Here is an 18,807-nt window from a genome sequence, read left to right as displayed (position 1 = left end):
ATAATCTTGTAGTATCCGTGCAGAGTATCTGTATGCACCTCACCTTGGTGTTGGGCTTCCAGACCCTGCCAGTGTCCCGCAATGGATGCTACTGTGACTAAAGGTGGTGGCAGCAATTGCAGAGGTAACTTGAGATATCAGTGGGGGTGCCCCAAGATGAATGCAACCACTTTCAGCAATGGGGCTGAAAGGATGGGCCTAACAATGGCTTTGGGCCGCCTGTTTGGAGATGCAGCTGCCTCCAGGACCTGTCTGTTGTCACAGGGTTTACAAAACTGCATGGGAAGAGTTATGGCAATGGCTGTAATGTTCCAAGATAGAGGTGGGTTAGGCCTAGTCTCTGGGTTAGGCCTAGTCTCTGGCATAGGCCTGCCAATCAGTGGTGAGAACCCAGACCTACCCTGGGTCTGGGCTCCTGCACAGGTAGACAGAAAGGGGCCTAGGCCTGGGCCTGTATCCAACATAGGTCAGCAGGTCAGTGGGGGCAGACCTGGGCCAGACCTGGGCCTGGGCTCCCACATGGCGGCAGGGGTGGTCCTGGGCCCCCTTTAAGTTTTTTATGTCAGGTATTTTGGTCACAGCAACAAAAAGTTGACTAAGACACTTTTTGAGGACATTTTCTCTTTACAGAATATTATAATTTAAATGAAATATCATAATTTGTCTATATTTAAAATAAGATCACTTGATGTCCTTAGGTAAGTGATTTTTATCTAATGATCAAATTGATGTACAAAGAATGTCTTCTTCAGGAAGAATGCCTTTATGCACCCACAGATGTTCCTTCTACTATAACTTACAATAGCAGAACAAAACACAATTACTACTCCAACACAGAAGAATATTAATTATCTGAGAGAATATTTTAAATGTCTTCAAGTGAAAACTATGAAGACTATTAAGCAATAATTAAAATGTTGCTAATATAATATTAATACAATTAATATAATAATGTTATTACATTAGCACTAGCTTAAAATGACAGGACATCACATTTTTTATAGCTTTATAATTACTATATATGAACTATGGATTTACATAGTTAAGGTGGAGGCATTAAAAGTGGCAGATTGTCTTTTTTTCAAATTTGGTTTTGTACTGTCAATTCCATTTTTTTAAAAATGTTTTCTGAATACTTTTCTCATTCTTTACCTCTTATTGACTACAATACTGCAAACAAACTCAAATGAAATAACTACCTTTATTTCACTGTCATCTTCTTACATATGATTATCATTTACTACTAATAAAAAATGTTTTATCACAAAAGTTTCCAGCAGATTGAATGCTCTAATTGATCCATCAATCTCCAGAATAGTCATAATACAATATATAGTACATAATAAAAGAATTTGAATTATAAAGACATACCTTTGTGTAAAGGTTGTGGCATCATTAAGATTTGGATAAGCAAAAGGGATGTTACATCATGATAAAGAATTGGAACCTCAGGCTGTTCGTCATTTCCCAACCTAAATTTTAAGAAAAATGAATAATCACTTTAAATAGTATTGTACATCTTTTCTAATTCACTGTATATTCTATATGTCTATGAAACATAAATAAAATCTTTATAAACAAGTGAGAAATCTCAAAAGAATATTTTGCCTAAAATTTTTTTAGACCCATAATTTCCTTTTCCTAATTTGAAAAAATTGTATAGATACTTTACTAAATCTTACCAAAGTAAACAACTGGGATACATTAACTTAATTATGAGTCTTTCTAACCTCTTAAAATTATAGAAATTAAGTGAAGCATTAAATGAAATATAAGAGAATTAGAACAGACAATTGTTTTAGGACAAATGGGGTAGCTCATAGGACAATCACCGTGGAAGCAGTGATTTGAAACAAATTATGGCCTCTGACTCTCTCATGGCTATATTTGCGCTGGGAGCTGCCTGTACAAAAATGCAGGTCATTATGGCCCAGTTGCTATAGTGATGAGGAGGGTAATGTGGGGGTGCTACGTGCAAAGGCACACAGCAGTTATCAGTTTGGGTCTTGAGTTCAGACACCAACTCACAGGGACAGTGAATTTTGAGCAAAACAAGATGACCCCAATGTCTTGCCAGTCCTATATCCTTTAGATTGCCTGCTTTGCTGAAACTTTCCCCACAATTAACCTTTTGATGATAAAACCTATATAATAAATGTGCTGAGCTAGCTCTGGTGTCAGTCTTCCCCCATCAGGGGTTGGCCCCACCTTTTACTCTCTATGAGTGTCTGTTTGTATTTTCCTCATCCTCATCATCCCTCCTCATGTATCTTCTGAATTAATAGCCATGGCTGAGAAATGAGAGGGACATGCAAATGATTATCACAAAGCACTAAAAGAATAAATGCTCTCATTCTAGAACGAGACAGGGACAATTCACAAGTTAAGTCATATTGAAAAAACTTGGTTAATATCTCTTAGTAAAAAGCTGTTTCAACATTATGACTACCATAAAATTTAAATAGAATTTTTAACATTTGCAAAGTTTCAGAAAAGATAATAACCAAAGTAAAACTTAAAATTTTCTATAAAAGTCAGTGTAGTAAAACTTACAAATGTGTAGTACTATGAAAAACATAGAATCTATTATAAAGTAGAGCTTATTCCAAAAGAACTTTTAAAATACCTTTAGAATGTTACATTTTTATTTTAATTATTTAGTTTCAGTTTTTGTGATACTGAAGATTGAACCCAGGGCTTCACATCTATGAGGCAAGCATTCTAACACTGATCTACACCCACAGCCCTAGAAGGTTAAATTTTTTTATTATAGGTTTAATTTTTAATGTCAGAGGAAAAAATGTAAATAGGAACCTAGAGAATTGGCTAAGTTCTCAAACTACACTTCTGACTAGACATGGAATAAGCAAAAATTAAGCTTCTTCATTCAATAAATATTTACTGATTACTTATTATTAACTAGGTACATATACATTGGTAGATTAATCAGTTCCTGCTGCTGTGAGGCTTTAAACTGCCAAAGGAAAACAGCTCTTTGAAGTTCTTCATTGTCTACGAATCTCTTTATTATTTTTTGTTTAGTATTGGCAATTACATCCAGGGGAGCTTTACCACTGAGCTATATTCCTAGCCCTTTTTGTTTTTTATTTTGAGTTGCTGAGGCTGACCCCAAATTTGTGATCCTCTTGACTCAGTCTCCCAAAACACTGGGATTATAGGCATGTGCCAATGCACCCAACTTATAAATGTCTTTTAATGTGCTATAATTGTCTCCTTCTTCAAGACAACAAAACCTACTATTATCCTGTCTCTCAAGCTTCTCTAGCCTCTCAATCTTCAAGACCAAAGTTCTTAAAAATTGAAAGAAGAAAGAAGGACAATATTGGAGGGGTACCCATTTCTACAATTTTAGTAGCTCATAGAACTAGTTTTCCATATGATCAAAAATGATCTCCTAGTTATAAAATTTAGTCAATATTTTAAATCTTTATCTTATTGATCTATGACTTGACTTTTGATACAAATGAATATTCTTGGCTTTTGTTACATACTGCTGTAGGTTCTCTTTTACATGTCAAATTTCTCCACACCAGTCTTCACAGGTTCCTCTTCTTTCTCTAACCAACCTAGAGCCTTCCCCATGGTTCTAATTCTCCCTTCTTTTCACACCAAAGGCTCTTCTTGAAAGACCTAGTAGCCTAACCCATGATCTCAGTCATCAGCTATACATTGACGACATCCAAGTCTGTATGTCTATCCATGATTCTCCTTAAATCTGTATCTGAATATTCATTATTTCCACTTGTATGTATATCCAACAGGCAGCTCAAACTCAACATGTCTGAAAGTGAATTCACAATCTTTTCTCGTACTTCATACATACACTCCCAAATAGTCACAATTAATCTGTTCTCCCTTCTAATAATTTTACAGTTGAAATGTTATATATTTCTTTCATCCTTCAGCACTCAGCACAATGCCTGATATATAATATTCACATAATAAAAGTATAATGAATAAATAAGCTACAAATTTGGGGATATTCCAAACCTGTCTTCTCTCCCCTGTGTGTAATTTCCAATACTAAGCAAAAAAATTAATTGGAATTAAGTCCTAAAGACTTTATCTCCACTCCCTCTTTGACACTCTATGGCCACTGCCTTCCAATTATTCAATCTCCTCCAAATTTATACTCTTCTAATTCTTCCTCTATATTGTTAGTATGTGGGAAAAGCTTCCACAAGAACTATATCACCTTTACAATGATATCCCAATGTCAGAATTCAAAGAGTTAATAAACAAATTTAAAAATTTGTTTATTTAGCAGACTAAATAAACAAATGAAAAATTAATGAAATGATGAATGGACAAACAAATTAAAGAGTGGCAAAAGAAACTAAAATTAGACATCTAAGTGTGAGACCTAATGTGAATTACATTTCCTAATGTGGTGGTTATGATGTATCAATGCAGGCTCATCAGTTTTAACAAATACACTACTCTGGTGGTAAGTAATAGAGAGGCAGTGCATGCATGAGGGCAACAAGCATGTGAGAAATATCTACACCTTCCTTTCTAAATTTCACCTAAAAACTACCCTTTAAAAAAATCTGTGTTTCTTTTTGATTGTTTCTCTCAAAAGTTTTTAGTCTTTTGAATCCAGATCATAAAAATTATGTGTTACTCTTTCCTCTACAGATAACAAGAAAATTGGGAGTAATATAGTTAACAGAAATAATTTCCCACTTAAAAAATAACTCAGTTATCATCAACACAATGAAATTAAAAGTAAAGAAAATAATTTTCATTAGGACAATGAATAAAAGTCTGTGTGTGTGTGTGTGCGTATGGCTGGGGTTGTAGCTCAGTGGTACAGTGCTTGCCCAGCACGTGTAAGGCACTGGGTTCGATCCTCAGCACCACATAAAAAACAAATAAGTAAAGGTATTGTATTCATCAACAACAAAAAAAAATTTAATAAAAAAGTATATATAGTAAAACATGCAATATTAGAATTTTGTGCTGGAAAAATGTTAAAGTGAGAAAATAGAAAAAGATTTCAATTGAAAAATACATAGACATTAAACACTTGACATATTACAATTTACTAGAGTATTATAGTGTAATGAACTAATGAATCATAAAAAAAAGAGAATAAATATGTGTATGTGGCTATGAGGTGGGGAAAACAACCAGATTTTCAAGAAATTCTTCAGACCTCCTAATACTAGGAAAGGAAGCATAGAATAATAGTTAAAGCTTAGTCTCTGAAATCAGGAAGATTTAGATTCAGATCACAGCTCTATTCCTTAACAGCTATGTTCCCCAAAAGTATATGTGATTAACTTTTCTCAGTTTCATGTTCCAGATGGATGGATGGATGCATGGATGGATAGAAAATCTCCACATAATGTGGCATTAAGTATTAGGAAAAGCAAAGAACCTATGTCTGTACTATAAACTTTTTTTTTTAAGAGAGAGTGAGAGAGAGAGAGGAAGAGAGAGAATTTTAATATTTATTTTTTAGATTTCGGTGGACACATCTTTGTTTATATGTGGTGCTGAGGATCGAACCCAGGACACACGCATGCCAGGCAAGCGCACTACTGCTTGAGCCACATCCCCAGCCCTGTACTATAAACTTTTAATTTTCCAACACTAAGCTTAGAAACTTTTTGTTTGGTGAACATCTTTTAGATTCAGGAATTCTAATCTTTTATTTCTACACTATTTTCACCCTTGAGTTTTCAAATCTAGCTAGAAATTTACTAACTAACATCAAGGAAAGCAATTTTCCTTATCACAACATGCAAAATACTCATGGCTGGCTAATTTTGTCTATAAGCACAAAACACATACCCAAAGTTTTGTCTTTGTTATGAGGTATAGCAGGATACATACATAGTCTCAAAGTGTCTTCCCATACAATACTTACTAATTATAAAAGGTAAAATAATAACTCTATAGGGGAGACACTTGGCAGATACCTCCTTAGCTACATAATCAGAGTTGTTATCATAAGAAACAAATCAACAGCATGTGCCTCCTCTTATGACACACAAGGGCTGAGAGTGTAGCTGGAGATGTAGCTTAGTGGTAGAGCCCTTGCCTAGTATGCTTAAGGCCCTGGGTTCAATCCCCAGTACCATTAAAAAAAAAAAAAGACCACAAAGTAAGTATGTAGTATTTCTGCTCAATTGTATAACTGGAATCTCATCAGTAGGCTAGAAGCAAATTAAAAGACTTTCTACCAAACTAACTTGCCTAAACTTTTCTTAAAAATGTCAATGTTACGAAATACAAAGAAAAACTCAGGACCAATTTCATATTAAAGAAAATTAAAGATACATGACAACAAATGTAAGCATGATCTTGAATTTTCTTTTGCTATATATTTTACTGAAACAATTAACAAAATTTGAATAAGTTTTAGTTTTATTTACTTATTTATTTATTGGTTATTTGCATCTTTTTCTAAACACACGACTAAACCAGTCATGGTCACTCCAGGTGAACTGGGCTGGCATGAAATAATCACACAGAGACAAAGAAATACCTTTTTCTTTGGATTCTGTGACAGATAGGGGTAAATATTAATTCTTTCCCATATGAAGTTCCATTTAACTCAGTATATTTTTTTAATAAAAGTAATGCTCCTTAGTATCATCTATGGTGTAAATCTAATATCCAGATATGTATGCTTGTGGATTGGTTTATTTTTTTAACAAGCACCAAATTATTTTCTTATCCCCACCCACCCCCAACTTTATTATACAAACACTGGCATAACTACACATTTCTTCTCCTGGATTTATTTATCTTTTATTATTATATTTTAGTGGTGATCTTTCTATGCCAGTAAACAAAAAACACCTTCCCCCTTTTCTTTTTTTTATCATTTCCATTTTTATTTGATGTTTCCAAATATTAAAAAGTCAAGATTCATATATCAATTGTCTCAAATAAGACTATGCAGAGTGATTCAGTGTGTATAGCAGTCACTTCTTCCCTCCACTTTTGCTGCTCTTTATACAATAGTGTGATAGACAGGAAATTGGATTGCACGTACTTGGATGGAAAAATCTTTACAAAAACAAAAACATGCAGTGCGGTTTCTACTTTGTCTGCAAGTCAATGTAAGTAACTGCTTGTTTTTCATGAGGGACATGGAACTGAAAAATTTGGTGTCCAATTTTATTCAAATATCCCACAAATAAGCACAATCAACAATCTCAACTTTGGAGAGTTGGGATGGTAGACACTATTGGTTATCTTTAGTAGATTCTACTATTTCACCTGGAAATGTTGGCTTTTCTCAAGTAAATTTCCTTGGAGCTTTCCTCTAGGTCAGGTTCCACAAGATTAGTGAAGCGATTTTAAAAATGAAAACTATAAGGTACTCTGCAGCATACAAATTTTTGGTAGTTGCAAAGGCTAAAAGACAGATGGTTTTGCTGAATGGCACTGAAGAAAATTCTGACGACATTACTTTGACCAAAATGTTTCTAACCAAAGAAAATTATACAACAATACTTATAGGCTAACTTTTAAGGGACGGTTGACATTAATACTGTACATTTTTTTACATGTCAAATACATAGTTCAAGAGTTTATGAAATAAGTTTATATGTTATTACCTCTAAGAATACCATGTAGAAGATAAATGCCCCAAGTACTCATGACAGCATTTTAGGCAAAATCAGTCTTACATACAAAAACAATATAGTTTGTGTGCTGTGTTAAGTATAAAACTTAAAACAAATTTCAGAGATTACTGAGGAAAAAATCTTAGTCCACTAGTGATTGACACAAAATGTCAATTTGTGGGATTTAAACTGTTTTCTTTTTCAAAAATACACAGAACACATAACCTCTGAACAAAGAAAAATTAAAAATTCTGTATAATCTTGTTTGATTATACTACATAATTTAGGATAAAGTTTCATTGGTTAAGTTTTCTACCTTACTCCTTCCATTGACAGCATTAATTTGTAAACTAATGTTTATATTGTCACTCTTCTTCTCTTTCTTCTGTTTTATTTTAAGATCTGTTTTAATGTTATTGTTATATGAAGGCAAAGCAGTAGGCCATTTGATAGCTATATGGAAAAATGAAATTGGGTCCAATACTTACATCTTATGCCATGATAAATTCCAAACAGCCTAGAAAACTAAATGTAAAAATTTAAACCATAGAAATTCTACACGAAGCCATGGATGAACTGCTTTATACTTAAGGAGTAGGGGGAAGATATGCTTATGACTCAGAATCCAGAATAAATGAAAAAATTAATAAACGACTATAATTTTAAAATCTTTGACCAAAAAATCATAAAATAAAAAGATATCTGACAATATGGTAAAATATATTTGCAACTTATAACACACAGAGTTAATATCCATAATACATAAGGATACCTTGTAAATGAAAAGGCCAACAACCAAACTTTTAGAAATGGGCAAAATAATTAGAGACTTCACAAAAAAGAAATGCAAGTAGACAGAAATGGAAGATAGAGGTCTTTAATTTACTTTTAAAACTAGTTATAACTTTGGAAAAAATTATCTTATATAATAAAAATAAACAAATAAAAGTGAAAAAATTATAAAATACTGAGGAAAAAGAACTGAAATAAATGAGCCTGACAATGAATCAAGTTGAAGGCATAACCACTCAAGAAAAGTAACTTCAAGTTAATTGAAAACATAGTATTTTGACCATATATTTCTAGTGATACACATTATATGTTATGAATAAAGAGAACTTCTATCTAATAGTAATACTGATATTATAAAAAATTACTTATACAAATAAATAATTATGTTAATAAATAATTATGTTAACAAAGATTTTCAGAATAAAAGAAAAAAGATGTGTCAGGAGCTGCCCTGGATGCAGACGATGCCTTTAAGTCCTGATGCACCAGGGTACTGAACAATTATTGCATGCTTTACCCCAGCTAGGATAACAAGGCGTGGTTCCAGTAGTAAGTGTTACACACTGGGATTGAGTTACACTCACTTGTTCCTTTGTAATCCTATACCTTTGCCCTTTTGGGGATAGACTATTCCATGGAAGAGCCTCCCCCAATAAAACCCAGGTTCAAGGCATGCTTTCACTTTTTCTTGCGTGCCTTGCCTCTTTTGTGGGAGCTGAGTCAGAGGAGCTGTCACAGAACCCAAAGAAAAGTATTTCTCTGTCTCTGTGTGATTATTTTGTGCCAGCCCAGTTCACCTGGAGTGACCCTGACTGATTTAGTCTTGTGTTTTGAAAAATATGCAAAAAAATAAATAAATAAAACTAAAACCTTACAATCTTATATTTGAATTATAAATACCAGTAAGAACTCAAGATCTTTTTTTTCCTTTTAAAAATAATATATCTTAACTCTATCACTGAAATGGTCTACAAATAATGATAACATAGTAGTTATATATGCCCCCCTAGAACCCAGACTATAGTCTCTAAATATCATTTGCCATTATAGGGAACTACATGGAAAAACAGCTGACTCTAGTTACCAAGTGGAATACGTTCAAAATGAACACTTGCTGTACCAGAGAGCAAGGATATCATCACTACTTGGCTCATGTAAAAAATGCAACAGCCAACCTGGAAGGATTATCACTACACTAAAAGAGAATGATTTGCATTGAAAAGAAGGACTGAAATGGCAAGAAACGTATTAATAAAAATCCATGAGGTCATAAATAACTACAATTTATTGAACTTCATTAGAAGTCACTAAGGCATTGAAAATTTATAAAATAGGAATGAATCAAGCCTTCATCCTGCCAAACTATATATCAACAAATGATAAAAATTCTTTATAAAAACAATGTAGCTAATAAATCAGAAGGAAGAATATTTTTTTGTTTTGTTTAGGATTTTTTTTTAATTACTATTTTGTGGCACCTAATGAAGCCACAATCATCAAGGATTGCTAAAACCCTTAGGTGAAAGACCAATAGGGAATGTTAAAAGGGAGGAATTAACCTAAGGCTATTAGCCCACTAATCAATGCTGACATAAATAGAACAACTAGCTGTTATGGGGTTCCATTTGAATGTTACGAAAACCAATAAGATTCTTTAAAAAGATTTTCTCACTTGACAGGAATTTTTATGAAATTTTTATGTAGAGTATAATTGTATGTTTTTCAATTTGCATTATATATGTTTCATAAAGAAAATGTGAGAAAAATTCCTATATTTCAATCCCATTGTTATATTTAACAACTACTTTTTCAAAAAGAGTTTCAACTGATTTTAATCCTTCAATAATACTTACTGTGAATTCATGTCTTCTACTAACTGAGTAAGCTTTTTCCAGGGATTATACTCAGAGTCAATGCTATAAAGTCGCATGTGCAAGGCTAATACATGGAACAGCTGATCTGAAAAAAGTAAAGAAAGTGTAAATAGAAAGTTCACATAATTCTTCCTGAACAAAGTTTTAATTATTTCATAAAGAAATCTGAATCCTATCCTGATCATTATAGCTCATCAAGTTCAAGTCCCAATTACTTTATATTCTCTATTATTTACTTATTTATTTAGCAGTGCTCAGGCTTGAACCCAGTCCCTTGAATGTGCTAGGTGAGCATTCTGCCACTGACCTACATCACCCAACCCTTCACATTCTCTTTTAAGGTAAACCCCAAAATACATATCCAAATGACTTCTACTAGACACTAGACTGTCCTTATGGCCAATCTGAACTTGGGAATTTTTCCCCCTTTATCTCATACTTTGCCTTGACTTTATGCTGCAGCTTGCCAATTTGTGCTCTATTGTGGTTGCCTCCTAACCAAAACTTACTACTAACTTCAGCTCCCAATCCTGGGTAGTATGGAGTAATATCCTTACAGTTCACTGTTAGATGAAGTTCTTCTTTCCCTAAAGATTATTATTATTATTATTCCCTAAATCTTGTTTAGACTGAAGAGTGAATTCATCATCTTTTGGTTCAACATGAAGAAACAATCACTGAAATAACTGTATTATATAGGAATACTATTCCAGCTATTTTAATTTATTCTACCTGAATTAAAAATAATCCACTAATCTTAGCTTTCAACAAAATTCTGCTCATGACATTTAAAATATTTGTCTAAAAATTTTAAATTATTCATTGAAAACATCCGAAGTTTTGCTTTTGCATCAGATGTCCCTTTTTGTTATGTGACAAGCACTGGATTAAAAGGTTCTGCTACAAATACTGAAAAATATTTGTCAATCCAAAGTCAAAATCTGAAGAGTCAGATAATAATTTTAGATACATGAATAAAATTAAATCTTAAAACTGGGTAAAAAATTTACCTGAATAACATAAACCTATTGTCACTGATTTCCTACATCAGACTTTCATTTTCTCTGAGCAACAGACTTAGAAATCAACTATATTTTATGATTAATTTATCAAAGATCCACTAATATAACTCTGGCATGGTGTTGATGGTAGTGTGTATAGTAGCTTAGTGAAGCTATGAAGACATGAGCTAGAATATAAGCAAAATACATGTTCTACTCTGTGCAGCAGAAAAGAGAAAAATATTTCTGTCAAATTTCGATCTAATCTCTCTATACCAAAAGAAAAAAATCAATTTTTCTTATTCAGTTTCTTCTACTAATTATGTCAATGTAAAGTCTAATTTTCTGTTAAAATTTCTTCATTCTATTAATTTTAACACTAGCTGAGTTACTTACTTATTACATGCCAAGCACTATTTTCACAGTAACTTTACATCACTTCAATTAATGTTCACAAAAATTCTACTAAGTGGTTAACATTATTATCATCCCATTTTTAAAACAAGTAAGTTTCCCAGCTTTCCAGTTTTTCCACCACAGCCTCCTGGTTCCATGGATGACAATGAGAACAACAGAACTTTTAGCAGAGGAATAACATGATAAGAGATACATTATTAACTTTTATTTCAATTCAATTATTATAAGGGTTTTATCTGTAATTTTAAGAAATCATTTTAAAGACTAAAACCTAAAAATGTTTAAAAGACTAACTTCTTCCAGTAGAAAAAAAATATTATCTCAAGTTGCAGTATGGGGAGTTTTGCAAATTTCTTTTATATGGGTGTTAACTGGGTCAAAGAGCTTTCTATCTATCTATCTATCTATATATCTACCTATCAGGTATTGAGCCCAGGGGCACTTTACCACTGAGTCACATCCCCAGCCCTATTATGTATTTTATTTAGAGACAGGATCTCGCTGAGTTGCTTAGCACCTCGCTTTTGCTCAGGCTGGCTTTGAACTTATGATCGTCCTGTCTCAGCCTCCCCAGCCACTGGGGTTACAGTCATGCACCACCACGCCCAACTAATTTTTTATTTTGAGACAGGATCTCACTAAGGGTCTTTCCAGTTACCCACATTAGCCTTGAACTTGGAATTCTCCTGCCTCGGCCTCCTCAGTCACTGGAATTACAGGTGTGCAACACCATGCCCAGCCAAATAGCTCTTTTAATTATCTCTTTTCAAGATGAAGGTTCTAATAACCACATTACATTGAAACCATGGCCAGCACAGAAATAATGCTGCAACCAGCCTATTTTCCTAATCCCTACCATAATTAAAGAATTCAATATCAGAAGGAAACTTTTTCATCTTCTAATATTTCTGCATTTTACAGAAGTTACAAAAAGTTACCTTGCCAGGTCACCCTAATAATTAGTGGAAAATCAAAGAATATAATTCAAAATTTGCTTCTTTCTAATTATTTATACCATCCTACTTTTCCTAGAAGTTTGATATTTTTCCCCCATAAAGTACTAGAGACTGAACTCAGAGACTAACTTAAACCACTGAGCCATATTCCCAGACTTTTTAATATTTTATTTAGGGACAGGGTCTCACTGAGTTAATTAGTGCCTTGCTAAATTGCTGAGGCTGGCTTTGAACTTGTGATCCTTCTGCCTCAGCTTCCCAAGCCACTGGGATTACAGGCATGCACCACCATACCCAGCTTTCCGAGGGATTTTTACGATTAAAAGCAAAGTTTAAAAAGCACTCACACATATACACAAGCTTCCTTTCCATTTCTGTAAACACTACAATTATAACCTTGGGTCATGTTCTGAAGCTACATTTTATCATGAGAGTTTTTAGTACTGGCTGTAACTAGAACTGAAGAATAACACATCTAATGAAGTATACCTATCTTTCTAAAACAACCTGAGAATTACAGATAATTTCTGTAGGAAACAGAGAATTGACCAAATAACCATTAATATATTTCACTATATTTATCCAATGTACTCTTTTCAAATTTTAGTCTTATCAAGAAAGAATAAACTTTATTATTCATTTAGAAGTGAATATACCTCTAATGCCAGACAAATACTGAAGACATAGGAGGAAGATAATCTATAATTAAATGACTTAAAAGGCAAAACTAAAAAAAAAAAAATTAAACATGAGATGTACATGACATTTAATTTAAAAAGTTAAAAAATAACTGTATCTATAAAGATTATATTAGAATTTTGAAAATAATAACAAATGAATAGATAATTAACTCCTTTTATGGTATGATACACTTTAAAATTGTTAAGTTTTATTTACATTTACAAAAGGGTTTGGAAGTGAGAAATATTATTAAGTTAAGTTAAAGATTTATTGTCATTTCAATATATGTATACAGACATCACTGTCTAGTAGGAGCCAGGAAGTCATATGTCCTTAAACACATTACCTAAATTTAGTTTTATTAACTATAGAATGAATAGACTATCACCCTTCTGGGCTGATATATGGCAACAGTAATTATAGCAATGTATATGTCTGTAGTACCCATATGCTTAAACAAATGCATATACATAGCTTTCTAAAAATAAATTCTAAATACAAAACAAATTTTAAAACTTTTACTACTAAAATTACAGATTATGACACATTAGAAACATAAGGTTTCTGTATAAATCTACCACTGTACCAGTAAGTATTAACACATATTCTTAACTCTCTTCTCCTCTAAAATTTTGGTAGCCCTCTCCCCTGGTTCTTCTCCAGTTCCTTCTCAGTTAACATGCTCTTCTTCCCCTACTAAAACCCTAAAGGTAACATTCTCCATAAGAAAGAAAAAGAATCATACTTCACCCAAGCCCATGTCTTCTGTAGCTCCCTTTAAGTTTATATTCACAAATCTCTCTAGAATTTCAGATGTTCAACAGGTACCTCAAAATCAAAACATTAAAAACTAACTTGATTATATAGCTCAACCCAGCTCCAATTTTTGTTACTTTTATAATCCCTATTTGAGTGAATGACACCACTTTCATTCAAACATCCAAGGAAAAACTTAAAGTCATCTCCCATATCCATTTTCAACTGATTGTCAATCCTATTAGTTCTTCCTCCTATGATTCACACTTTTCTGCTCCACTCCATCACTACATCATTACTCCCCTGGTTTTCATAATAGAAAGTTTACTAAATAAAACACCCTTTGTTTCACTCTTCCCAATCCCTCTAAACAGTTAGTCTATTGACAAGATTTCACATTTTATTGGTGAACTACTGAAAGAATAGGTATATAAACCCCTTCATGAGCTAGCCCCTCTCTTCTTTTTTAGTCTTATTTTTTAACATTCCTTCCTCCCTTTCCCTTTTTTAAGTATTTCCCATTGTGTCATGGTGTCTTGTTCTGTCTTTGTAAGCTGCTCTCTCAGCCTAGAATAGCATCTTCTTGTCCTCTAGGCAAACTCAATTCATCTTTCAAGATCCAGTTCATGTGCCCCTTTGCTCTTCTTTTCTGATACCTCAAAAGAGTCTGATCATCCTTTGTTTTAGGTACTCTCTGCAACTTGAGCTAACTCTATTTTAGCATTTCTTAAACAACCTTGTAATTATTTCTCACATTTTTCTCTCCTATTCTCTCAGGAAAGAGCTTCCTGAGGAGGACAATTGTGTCTTTCACATTTGTATCTCCAAGGTAGCACAATGCTTGACATATAGTAGGATTTTTACAAATTAGATTAAATATTTTATGAATAAATGTATATTCTTCTAAAAATCAATACAAGTATAAAATTCATGGTGGTTTTGCCTTTATATTCTTCCCTTTCTGTCATAATGGCATATGGGTTCAGTAACCAAGAAGTAGGCCAGTTAATCAGCTCTAATTTCACTGCCCCCAAAGAGACTGACCTCTAAACTCTAACCACAAAAGCAGTGTTTGACCTATTAGTTCCTATCATCTTCCCCACGCTGGCTGCAGCAACAACTCACCTGAGACAAAGAATTCCACTTTCAGTAATGTCTGATAATCAAATTCTTTACTACCTGACAAATCTAAGGTATTAGAATGTGCTAATCACAAGACAGACACATCATTACTGACACTGAGAAAACAACACTGAAAGACCAATTTGTCCTTAAGAAAACTTGAGATTTAATTTTACGTACTCTTAACTAGAATTAAAAAATAAAATTTAATTATACTTCCTAACTTCATCAACATCAAGGAAAGATTTTCTTACAAAAAAAATCTGTAAAATAAAACAACTGTAGGGCTGGGGATATAGCTCAAATGGTAGAGTGCTTGCCTTGCATGCACAAAGTCCTTGGTTCGATCCCCAGCACCACAAAAAAAAAAAAGAAAAAAAAAGTAACTGTAAATTCATTGCATACTTAAGAGTTTTACATGTAAAACTATGAATATCATACACGCATGTAGATATACAAAACACTATTATGCCAATTTTTATGACCTCAGAGATACCCACTTAATAAAACTACACTCTTTTAAATTGTTGTATGTCAAAATCTTTCAAAATGCTTTTGAAACAGATGTTCACTGAGTTTAGTACCAAGTTGGAAATTCTGTGTCTGTCAGTTATTAAACATGCAAGAAATCTAAAACTAGTAGATTATTTCTTAGTATAACTCACACTAGCCATTAAGACATAAATATATATTAAAGAGAAGACGTATATAAATTGGTTCTATCTTAAATTATACCACTGTTGAAATGTACCTAAGATAAACTTAACTGGGTCTCTCTTTCCAGATCATTCAAGATTTCAGTTTTGGGGCTGGGGTTGTGGCTCAGTGGTAGAGTGCTTGCCTAGCATATGCAAGGCACCAGGTTCGATCCTCAGCACCACATAATAAATAAATAAATAAATAAATAAATAAATAAATAAAGGTATTGACAACTACAACTAAAAATAATTTTTAAACAAGAGTGCAGTTTTACCAATCTAGTCATCACTAGTCATCATCGATTAAATAATTGTTAATGAAAAAAAAATCTCAACTAGCCAAATGACTCTTTGAAATACCATAGAGGGTAGGGAGCTCCATTTGTCTGTAACTGAATAATCAAAATGAAGAAACAGCTCTGACCCAATTAACACAGGATGAATGTAATAGGTATACATATACTTCTCTCACAACATAGCCAGTTTCCCCTGGTTTCTCCATACATCCCTGAGACATCTGCCATGGAAAGACAGGAGTAAGCTCCTCAAATGAGGCCTGGGAACAGCTCTAAGAAGAAAGAAGGGATAGGAGGCTAATGTTCTGGGGTGATAGGAGTTAACTCACCTTTCCCTATGCCACTCCTAAGCATTCCAGGCAAGGCAGGACAGGAAGAAATGTGGCAATTATAGTAGAATTTTAAAGGGTTAAAGGGAAAGTTTAATTATTATCATATGTAACAAAATAAGAGATTATATAAAAATACTTTAGTTCCTTTATCCAGTATCATTTGATCTTTATTTAACCATGATAGATGTATATCCGAAGATCAGCACAGGTTTCATCATCACCACTCCCACAATAAGAAATGGAGTTCCGTGACTTTCCTAAAGTCAACAGATAACAAATAGGACTAGAATCCAGGTCTTCTAACTCCAACTCACTGTTCTTTCCAGCACTGTATTCTATGTGGCCTCTAGTCAATAAGGGGACACATGAGTTTGTGGGTAGGACAGGGAAGCTTTGCTTGCTTTAGAGAGGTATTTTCCCTCCAAGTGGAAGAGGGGATATACTGAAGGAAAGGTTATCTTTAGAACTTTCCTACTTCCTATACTGTGTTCCTCTCCTGTCTCCTGGATTTCCTATACCTCCACTTCCAGACAAATTATGCTGTCCTTCTCTGGTTGCTTCAAGGATTACATGTATTAATATTAGCTTCAGCAAACTGTACTCCATCTAATAGCCTCCCTTCTCACCTTTACAACATCATATTGGGTAAGAGGGGCACAGTACTGCTTCCACAGTACTAGGAAGGGTATGACAAAGATCAGTTCTTAGAACTCCTAATTTTCTCCTTATGGGAAAAGACACACTCCATGAATTTGTGTCTTATTTAAGCAGTTCACTGAAAACTGGGTGAGAAGCGTCCAATCACACTACAGAAGAAAGGAGCTGCCCTGGCCTAAGCCAAGTAAGATGTGAGGATTCCTGTGTCTTGATTGCAGAAGTTATTAGTTGTAGTACTCAGTTCCTGGAATGCTCAAATTATAATGTGCAAAGCTTTGGCTACCTGGGCCACAAATCACAGAACCTTCAGAAAGATTTAAAAGAATAGTTAAAGCCACCCATATAATTCAAATTTTCATGCTGTATTCTTACTCCCCTTTCACCTCCCAACCTCCAAAAACTAACAAAATATTTTATTCACAATAGATAAACTATGTAATGGAAATAAATCCAAGCCTGTCCTCCTAACCTATCTCTTAACTGATCAATAGACTGTTACGTGCCTTAAAACATTTTTTAAAAAATTACACAGGACTGCATGTTTATAACTCTGCCCCCAATTCATACATTAAAATCCTAACCCCAAAGGTCATGGATGGTACTGAGGTCATTAGGTCATGAAAGGGATTAGTGCCCTTACAAAAGGCTCAAAGGGGATCCTCTTACATTCCCTTGTGAGGTTACAGTAAGAGGATGTCTGTCTATAAGAAAGCAGGCTCTTACTGGACACTGAAGCTACTAGAACTTTGATCTTGGACCTCCCTCTAGAACTGTGAAAAGTAAATCTGTTATGTATAAGCCTCCCAGCCTATTTCACTATGCAGTCTGAATGAACTAATATGAAAAGTGAGCTAAAAATTACTGTTATTTTTGCTCTGTCTCCTTATCACACACCAATTTAATGATGACAGTGTTGCAGTAGTAAAAATACTAATGTCAAAATTTTGAATCTATAATACTTGAATTCTTAAAATAATCCTGTTTGGATATAATAAGAAATAGAACCAAGAGGTTAAATGACTTGCCCTAAACCATTTTGATAAGGTCTTTCTTGATAAGATCATAAATTACATCAAAATGAAGTAAATCAGAACTTCCCAAATGAAAGTGTCAAAACAAGAGTTTACTTTAGCCTCTCTAAGGTTAAAGGATTTTCCTGTTTTTATTTTGTTTTGTTTCTATTGTTTGGCTTTTGCCAGTTGTATTTTTGCAGTGCTGGGGTTGAACCCAGGGCCTTGAGAATACTAAGTAAAAGCTCTACCAGTGATCTATATCTCCAGCCTTCAAGTTTAGTTTCTAATCTCTATATAAAATAAATGAATGCATTTGAGATGTGAACTTTGTTACTATAGTTAAACTATAGTAATGAGCAGAAAGTCTCATACCTAAACATATGGAAAAATGTCGTTCTAACAAAATATTTTTTATATTATGTTCCCAAGTTAATAATTTATCAAATGATACCTGTTGATGGTTTCAACAATTTCTTTTTGAGAAATACACTAAAAATATCATGGCAAAAAGTTGCTGAAAGCCTATGAACTTCACTAGAATCTATGGCATTTCATATCTACTTTCAAATCACTTGAAAGAAAAAATAAACAGAGTAACCTTAATG

At 33.5% G+C, this 18,807-nt stretch overlaps 1 protein-coding gene across 15 annotated transcripts in view; it reads right to left on the bottom strand.

Moving 5' to 3' along the window:
- The window catches only part of Ubr3 (ubiquitin protein ligase E3 component n-recognin 3), a 212,709-nt gene that overhangs the window by 39,451 nt on the left and 154,451 nt on the right, over positions 1-18,807 (bottom strand). For 5 of the 15 annotated variants that reach the window (XM_078017552.1, XM_078017555.1, XM_040268121.2 and 2 more), the window contains exons 32-34: positions 16,530-16,546; positions 10,253-10,358; positions 1,372-1,472 (exon numbers count right to left, since the gene is read on the bottom strand). In XM_078017552.1, the coding sequence (XP_077873678.1) occupies positions 1,372-1,472; positions 10,253-10,358; positions 16,530-16,546 (224 nt within the window). Of the gene's footprint in view, positions 1-1,371; positions 1,473-2,208; positions 2,292-10,252; positions 10,359-14,130; positions 14,157-16,529; positions 16,547-18,807 lie in introns of those variants that run through there. The other 10 variants (XM_078017556.1, XM_078017560.1, XM_078017561.1 and 7 more) reach the window with 6 other exon arrangements.

The sequence above is a fragment of the Ictidomys tridecemlineatus genome, chromosome 7, assembly GCF_052094955.1.
Source record: "Ictidomys tridecemlineatus isolate mIctTri1 chromosome 7, mIctTri1.hap1, whole genome shotgun sequence".
Taxonomy (NCBI): Eukaryota; Metazoa; Chordata; class Mammalia; order Rodentia; family Sciuridae; genus Ictidomys; species Ictidomys tridecemlineatus.
This window is presented reverse-complemented; position numbering and strand designations above follow the sequence as displayed.